This window comes from Mytilus edulis, chromosome 8, assembly GCF_963676685.1.
Source record: "Mytilus edulis chromosome 8, xbMytEdul2.2, whole genome shotgun sequence".
Lineage (NCBI taxonomy): Eukaryota > Metazoa > Mollusca > Bivalvia > Mytilida > Mytilidae > Mytilus > Mytilus edulis.
This window is the reverse complement of record NC_092351.1, coordinates 36,229,250-36,238,406: the sequence shown is the minus strand read 5'-3', so window position 1 is coordinate 36,238,406 and position 9,157 is coordinate 36,229,250. Positions and strand designations below refer to the sequence as shown.

The following is a 9,157-nucleotide window of genomic DNA, read 5'->3' as shown; positions in this document are numbered from 1 at the left end:
AAAAAATGTCACACATAGTAGAAAAGGCTTCGATTTTCGTATTCGGTTTAAAATATTTGAGCAGAAATTGCATTTCATGTTTTATCATATTTAAAATCACCAATTTACTTATCCCTTTCTTTTGATATTTTGCGATATTTCTAGTTTTCCAGATAACCCATTTCGTGATTAAAAGCACCGTATCTAAAATTTGGGTATAAGATGCATCTGCATTAATGACCCCAAAAATTATACTTGTTTCCGATTTTTGTAATTTTTGGATATTTAATTTGTAACAAAATTCCCTTATTTTCTCAAAAATTTCCCGCCAAACGTCTTCCACCAGTTTACAATAAATAAAAAGATGAAATAGTGATTCTTTTTCATTGCAAAAGTGACACTTCCCGTTTGAGCGATTCATTTTTTGTAACTTTTCTTCAGTGTAAATTATATTATGTAGTAACTTCCATTGAAATTGTTTAATTTTCCTGTTAGCTAAATTCTTATTCAAAGTTTCCCAAATGTAATCCCATGGTAGTTCATTCCCAAAATGTAAATTCCACTTCAACTGACTAATTGGAGCTGTTTTATTCTCATAAAAGTATCTAATATTTTTAAGGCATAATTTTTTGGCATCAACGACAACTCCATTTTTTATAAATTGACAAGAATTTATTAATTTTATAGGTCCATCAGAATTACTATGTATACTAGAGTCTGTTTTTAAAACGTCAATTTGTTGAGGTGTTAACGAAGATTTAATGCGGCTATATTGTGCAATCCAATTCCTTTTATCTTTAAGACTGTTAAAAATATCAAGGGATGTTTTAAAGGATTTATTGTTTAAGTCCCATATATCTTTAATTTTTTTTATTCCACTGGAGGCAAAATTTGCATAATATAATGCATGTCCCTTGAACTTCAATTTACAATTGCCGAAAATATTTTCTTCTAAAAGGTCCTCTTTCGTGACCGATTTTTGGATTTTCTGTAAGTCAGTCCAGGAAATTAAAAGTTCTTTATAATATTTGGACATTTGTATTTGCTTAAAACATGTAGTGTCCGAACAAGAACATATAAAATAGTCTGTATCATATTTTTCGTCTAGTGACGTTAACCAGTATTTTCCTATTGCATTCCATTTTTGTGTTTTTGAGTTGACAATACTGTACATACTTTTCACTTGTTTTGATTTAATAAAGTCCCTTAAGTTTATCATTCCTATCCCCCCTTTTTCTTTCGGTAAACAGCACACTGTTCTAGCGACTTGGTTTGTTTTCCCATCCCATATAAAGGACCATATAATAATATTTATTTGTTTTTCGTATATATCCGGGATACCTCTCATTTCAATTTCGTATCCAATGACGGACAGTACAAAGGATTTAATAATTAAGACTTTTAATACGTTTGTATGATATTAATAATTAATAAAAAAGGATATACTGTCTATGAACGTTATAGTTTTATTACTAAAACATTGTACCATAACAATATGTACGAGTCTTTTATAGACGAAGCGCGTCTGGCGCATATACAAATTTTCAATCCTCGTATCTATGACGAGTTTATTTATATCATTAGCTATTTATACGTTTTAATAAATGTTCAAACAAATACATCTATGGATTTTCCATGAAAATGTAACGTAGCGGTAAAAATAGATTTCTGTAAGCCCAGCTGTCTTTTGAAATGCAAGTAATGAAGCAAACATATTTAGTAGTTGTGCCCTTCAATTTTGTCGTTTGCTTAATAGAGTTGGAAAAATTTAACTGTCTGACTAATATTTGAAAACGATTGGAATTGAAATATTCAGAGGTTATTATCAATTTTCTGATTTATTTATTTGAACGGAAGATACATTCTTGTTTATAATTACTGACATGTATGACGATGTCATTGACATTGCTCAAAACATTATCGTCATGCAACGCTATTCTTTACCTAGCTGTATGTAAATGACTTGAAAGTACGTTGGAAATACCAGCAGCAATATAGATCAATTGCTACAAAAAATTGAAAACAACACTTAGTCTTTATAAGTTTTATGCGAAGAATATATATAATGTCATATCCTATATTTTTGTCATTTGTAGAATGTATGTTGATGGCATATCTTTTTTTTTTATTCGTCCCGATATAGAACATGCCATGTTGTCTTTGTTGAAACTGTGTGTTTTACAACTTAAACATGACTGTTAGAATTTTGTTCAATTTATGTATATGCAATATTTCAAGACATTTTGGACGCAGTTATTATACAGAGTGGTTTTTACGGAAGCATTTATAAGGTCAATTGAAAACTTAAAGAAAGAAAAAGCAATACTTTTCTTGATCCGCATTGATACATCGAACATGACACCGCCAACATGTTTGACTTATTGATCAACAACACACTGGACGTCAACCAACCAACAATCAATCAATCAATTGATCAACAGCATAGATGTGAAGTCTTGTAGATTGATATTTCAACAAACAGAAGTTATTCTTTGATCGCCACTACTTGCCGATTTGATTTGAGATACATTATGCAAAGTTTTTTATTTCTCTTTTTGATATATTTATGATTATGATATCTATTCACTCAATTGTCCCTATTTCAGTAATCTCACATAGGCCAAAACACTTCAAACTATAATCTACGACTAATATGATTTTGACGCATGTTTTCTTTTTAGTGTCATATTTTATTATGTCTCAATGAAGGTCCGCGTTTTATAAGTACCCGAATTTCAGGGAATCTTCAGGCAGATAAACAGGATATTGGTATTTGTTTACAAAATTATAATAAAACATCGGATAAACATTAATGTCATTATTTTAGTGAAATTATATTGTTAAAAAGAACAAGATTATCTGAACAACAAAGCTCATTCGAAATTGAGAAGATTTATAGTTAATGTAATTTCTCACTTTTGGTTTGTGACTCGAATTAGTTTCAGTTAACTCTATCTATGACTATTAAACAGCGGTATATTACTATTGCCTTATCCTATAAACTGTTATCAATTTCTATATGTTTCTAGTTTACGTTTGGTTTTTTTTAAGAAATTATGGATTAATTATATATTAGCCAAGTTTATCTTTATAATTATTCATATAAGACAGTAATAATTTGAAAGATGAATAGTGCCAGATTACATAAGTACATGTGTATTGCAATGGTATTTACATGTAAGTTAAATAAATACATATAATAGTTGAGCTGCAATAAAACCAGAATATGGTCATTTATGAAGGATTTTATTTTGTCTCAGCTGTTCAGTTGGCTGTTGTAGTCCGGTGTTTTAAATCTTTAATGTTTTATTGACTTGCCGTTTCTTGAATTGTTCGATATTATTGTTAATAAATTATTTTCATTTTTTCAACAGTGACATTCCATCAGCACTATCGTATAGCGTATATGTATTTCAATTGATACGCTTCTGTTTCATGTTTACCCTACTTAGACTTAATTGTCACGTAGCATGTGTAAGTGATGCTGATACAAAACGTCACACCACGAGGAGATGGACACTTCAAAAATTTTCCGGTTTCCGACCACATATCAACTCACAAGCGCAGTATCTTTCTGATTTGTAATTTTGCTGGCTGTGTCCTATTCGTGATTGTGTCATTTTTACTGAGTGTGTATAAGCATGGTGGGGTGCATACAAAAGAGGAGACACTAACCCTGTCAACGGAAATGGTCTCGTACTTTTATAGGTAATGCAATTCCCTCAGTCAGTGTGTGACCTAGATTTATTTTTCTGGTTGAAGGTTTCAATAAAAACATTGGTAAACTACTTTAGCCTTTTTCTAGTGTTTTATCATTTACTTTGTTGTTATCTGACATCTGAAAGAGATGCAGAATATACCAAAGAATCATTCACACTCATCAGTCGAAAAAATCTGACAATCCAATGAACAACAAAAAGAAAAATACGAAAAGACCATCAACAATAAACATAGAAAACTAGATGATGAACAACACGAACCCCAACAAAAACCTGCGATGATCACAGGTGTTTCAAAAGGTAATGCAGATCATGGTTTATCTCTACATGTTTGTTTTTTTTGGTAACTTAAAAAATCAAATATGAGAGCCACTGAAATATTAAATGGCACATATATAGCTGTGCTTGATTCGCATATTTAATATACAAATATTATTGATAACAAACGTATTCTGATGTTAGTCCCCGAGGGTATCACCAGCACAGGAGGCAGTACTTTGGTACTGGCATGAAAATACGGATTTTCTGATATTAAAATTTGCTGTTACATATGATTAGAAGTTATTTAAAGTGAAGGAACATATCATCCTAATGCAAAGCTCTGATTTCTTTTCCGACTTTGGCTTTACATTTTTGTCTTTTTTGGTAATGTGCGTTTACATTTGTCATTTCGGGGCCTTTTGTAGCTGACTACGCGGTATGTGCTTTGCTCAGTGACCTTCACTTGTTAATTTCTTTGTCATTTGGTCTCTTGTGGAGAGTTTTCTCATTAGCAATCATACCACAGCTTCTTTTTTTGATCTACGATTTCTTTGATTTTTAAAAGAACTTGGTTCTTGAGCATCACGGAAGAGGTATTAAGTGTTGAAATGCGCATCTGGTGCATTAATATGAGTACCGTTAATGTTAGTCTACTCAATCCTTTCAATACTTGAAAACTAGTTCAAAAAAGGGTCAAGGTTATTAAGATCGTAGCTTACGCCTCACGTTCAGGTTTATGCTCAATATTGTCGGGGAAATTGCACGGGCTTCAGCAGTGCATAAGTTTATACATATATATAGGTCTTGCATCACTGTATGTCGAGTAGTTAGCAAAAATGTGTGTTACACAAAATTATGTACCATTCATAAAAAAACACGTAATGATTAATACTTTATTATATAAACTCACAATACGTGTTGAGCAATCCAGTCATTCTTGATTTTGTTTTCTTTCTGAAAACTGCTTCATTCACATCGTATAAATACACCTTACAGGATAAATACATACATGTTTTAAATAGATAGTTCGAATGTAATTTAATGAGATTTGTTATGCTAATATCATAAAAATAGTATTGAATCTTTTATAGAAAACTTTTGGCTGTTGTTACAGAAATTTTAACAAAATGGAATGAAAATTCATCATTTTCAGGGTCTGACTTTGCTATTCATTCATATTCGTACTATTAAACTTGCATCATCCATTAACTTTATAAAAAATTTTCTTGCTTGCAATTTCAATTTCTGGAATAAGATTTTTCAATACACTGGGTTAGGGAATTTTAGTTTTATCTGTTTCATTGAGAAGTATGTACTTTTCTAACGGACCACTGAAAAGCTCTTTGATAACATATCGAAGGTCAATAGTGAAATAAAGCAAGAGACAATGCAAATAAAGGGTAATAAATGTGATACATAAACAAATATGTACATCAAAAATGCATACACATATAACTGGTACTAAACAAATCGCATGGAGCGTGAGCATTGAAAATAATACTGATGAGTGAAAAATTGATAACCATGAACTAAGCAATTCCTTTTCATGTGATTTTATGATATCTCTTTCAACAGCAGTATTATAGGTAGTGGCCATATTTCTACAGATGATTAAGTTATCTTTCTGTGGTCTATACCATGATAAACTTGTGTATATATAAATAGCAAAACAGTGATAATTTGAGACTTGAAAAACCGGTATACGAATGACTCCTTGAATACCAATGCTGGCGATTGCCAACATATATAGGAATACAATGCAATGATTTATTATTCTTACATATTGACATGTAAAAAGACTAATTGGGAGTCCCCCAGTGAAAAGGTATTCATCAACTTTTCTTAAAGAACAAATTATTATTATCAAAATAATAAGACAGCAAATAACATACGGACAAGATGATAAGGGTATGACTAAGACAACAGCAACAGGGAATCTGAAAAGGTTGTTCCTTATGCCAAGGTGTATCAACTGAACTATACGCTTAGGGACGTTTTTAAGGGTCATTTCATGGAAAGTGAGAACTCGTTTATATATATCTTCTTCTAATGTAATGCAAATTATCCATAAGTACTGCATAATGAAAGCTGACATTAGCACTGAGTCATCTTTTACAGCTTCGTATGTTAGAACTATTAGTGATATTATAAACATAAGATTACGTACTATTGCAGGTATGTTTAGCCATTCGTGAGGTTGCCTTATATACTGTAAACATAATTTTAATCCATTCATATCCTTTTTTGGTAGCAACGGTAATCCAAAGCTTAGTATAAGAAGTACAGTGAAAACGAAATACATTGGCAAAAACAACTCTCCTATCGTATTGAATGACATCAAAAACATTGATATCAGTGGATGAAGACTTACCCATTTTTCTCTACCTGATCTTTGCATTTCATTAAATTTTGTTGCAGTTAAATGTTTTATAGCATTTGCATATACTTTTAACTTTTCGGACGACGTTTTTGTGCTGCATTTCGGAAAATCGTAAATAAAGGAAGATTTCCAAACTTGTATCTCCCCTTGAAACTCTTGATTCAGTGAGAAAAATTCAATTATTTTTAATAAAGCATTTCGTCGTTTTTTAATGTCTGTCAGTCTTCTGTAATTTTCATATTCTGCCAAAAGACCCTCGTTAACTGATGAAACTACAATTTTCCTTTCACGAAAGTATCTCAAAGCAGCCAATAAGTTCACAAAAAATGCCATACAACTTTCATCTGATGAATATTTAAATGTTATTTTGTAAATCACATTCATATAGTCTAAGAGTTCTTCCGTCGAAATATCTATATCACAAATGTACCTCAAGTTTTCTACATGGCGTTCTTCAGTTATTGGTCTCACCAGAGGTTTGCGTTTTGTACCATCTATTACCATTTCCGCTGTGTGATAAAAATCGTATTTGTGAATGTTAGATTCAATGCTTGAAGTCCATGGACTAAATACAATCGACGTATGGGAGCATATATCCGTACCACGGAGCTGATAGAGAGAATATTTTCTTTTTAATTTAACATCTAAATTAATGTCCATATGACACCCAGACACAGTGTACAGGAAATCATCGAACATATCATCCATTGATGAACCTGAAACATTTTGTACAATGTGGCGTATTTTTAATTATATTCAATTTAGCGGATTTTTATTCATGTTTGCACAATAAAAGAAATTCTACAGATCTATTTTATAAAAGAATAACGTTGCAACAGAATGTATCATTATTTCTAAAAAAAAAAAACTTAGTTCTAATTGAATATATTTTAATTTTGTTATCTTGATAGTTCTAGAATAAATGGTATTATACGGCTTGCAAACCTGATATAGTGTCGTCATTGTGTGCAACCTTTGTATGCCGTATTAATGCTTCCAGTGACATGGGTGGTAAAAATTTACATCCGCTTTCACCGCAAATAGTACCTCCTTTCCAGTCTGTTAAATCATGCATCTCAAGTTCATTGTGTGTTTTGTATAAATACGATTCCTTACTTTGCTGTATTGACCTTGCATTAATTTTTGTACCAGATCCTGTAAGTTTGTCTGCTAATGTAGGATCTACATTTCTCAGAGGAACTCCAACTTGGACAAGAAACCAAGTTGCAAAATCCTGACAGTTCCAACAGTAGACCCAATATCTTCCAAAGTTTAAAATAATGTCAACTGCACACTGCATCACCTGTCTTAAAGTTGTGCTTTTCTTGTATGCTCCAAAATATTGAACATGATCTAGAAAATTCTCAAAATTATTTTCCCGAATGTGATCAAATTTTAATTGTATTTCACCTTTAGTTGAATGATTTGTATATTGATGCTGACAGTAAGACTGAAAATTTCGAAATGCATGACCACAACACTCGTAATGAATATTTTCTCCTTCTGGACCGACGTGTTCCAAAAAATGATGGTTGGCCAGTTTTGAAAAAAAGAAGGTTTGAAAGTTACATTCCTCATTCAGACATTTGAAGTTCTTTTTAACAGAACATACGTCTTCGTCAACTATAAGTTCAAGTTTAAAAGCGCACTTGTCTTTATCTTCCAGTTTTAAAATCACTGCATGGTGACCGCCACCTAAATTATTGGCCGCTGCTTGTACAGGGTTTGATATTTGTGTGTCAATTACCGGAAATTTTTTTATTCCAAAAGTTACTGTAATGGGGTCATCTAGATGCATACCTAGTGCCTGCAGGTCTCCGGTGGTATTTTTCCAAAACTTTGCGATATTATCAGGACATGCTTTAGGTGTACTGGTCAGGCTGTTGACTGTTTCCGTCGTTTGAGTTATCTAGAAATATTTTAACAAATGCATTTTCATGTTGTTGAATTTTTATTAGTGAAATATCTCAGAGACGTAATGCATGATGTTTTTGTGTTTACTCACTACATACTGTTTCATTTTATTCACATATTATTATATCGACACGGTTATATGATATATATTTACGTATCAAATGTCAGGTTTACAATACAAAATTTCACTTTAAAACTTAACTCGATCAACCAAAACTACTGTATAGTTTGGATTATAGGGCTTTGAATATTTTGAATTAAGTTATTTTTAACCAAAAAATCAAATTTTGATACTTTGACATTGTATCATTTAATAATATTGTAACAATAATTGCATATACCACAACTGTTACAGTAATGTCAGCGTCATCGATGTACATAATATCAACATATTTTCCCTTGTATATTTACAACATTATATGAACATGCTAAAATCACAATAAATTATAATGATCGATATTCTAAAATGTTCGAAGTATCAATATATTTTGTCTGCTATGTCTTATTATTCAAGTAATACATGTTATAATATGTTCAGTGTTATTTACCTGATCCATGGTTTATTTTCCAATGAAAATGTAGATACAAATGACTGTGTTCTATAAATAAATTGTTTGATGCATGCACCAACACGCTGGACTGTGATATCAATGGTTTGCTTTTTCTCTATTATTACTTTTGAGGGCGGGAAGTACAATGATTTTCCTGTCTTTTATTGTTATTTTTGTTCCTTTTTTTTTTAGCTTATAAGATTATTATTATTATTATAAATGTATATGATAAAAATACATATCATATTTTGAGTTATTATAATCAATACTTGTTAGGACCCCTTTTTGGCCCCAAAATATAGCAGTTTTACAAAATTGTTAAAATGTAAACTTTTAGTTATTTATTGGGCAGT

The 9,157-nt window shown here is 31.2% G+C and overlaps 2 protein-coding genes across 5 annotated transcripts in view; both read right to left on the bottom strand.

The window, feature by feature from the left end:
* LOC139486786 (ragulator complex protein LAMTOR1-like) overlaps nucleotides 1–9,157 on the bottom strand; it is a 513,831-nt gene that overhangs the window by 484,697 nt on the left and 19,977 nt on the right. The window lies entirely within an intron of this gene.
* On the bottom strand, nucleotides 4,839–8,906 carry LOC139485463 (uncharacterized). Of its 3 annotated transcripts, none has more exons than XM_071269971.1 (3): nucleotides 8,802–8,906; nucleotides 7,285–8,248; nucleotides 4,839–7,055 (listed from the first exon to the last, which is right to left on the bottom strand). In XM_071269971.1, exons 1-3 carry the CDS (start codon nucleotides 8,808–8,810, stop codon nucleotides 5,233–5,235), a joined length of 2,796 nt encoding a protein of 931 aa, XP_071126072.1. In that variant the 5' UTR covers nucleotides 8,811–8,906; the 3' UTR covers nucleotides 4,839–5,232. The 3 variants fall into 3 exon arrangements, with proteins under 3 accessions (XP_071126072.1, XP_071126073.1, XP_071126074.1); XM_071269972.1 differs by having other exon boundaries at nucleotides 4,839–6,848; XM_071269973.1 differs by lacking the exon at nucleotides 4,839–7,055 and having other exon boundaries at nucleotides 7,095–8,248.

What these genes read in the sequence shown, in the direction of transcription:
- LOC139485463 (XM_071269971.1), bottom strand. An exon ending in CAATGACGACACTATATCAG is followed by an intron (nt 7,056 to 7,284) that starts GTTTGCAAGCCG and finishes AAAATGTTTCAG; the next exon opens with GTTCATCAATGGATGATATG.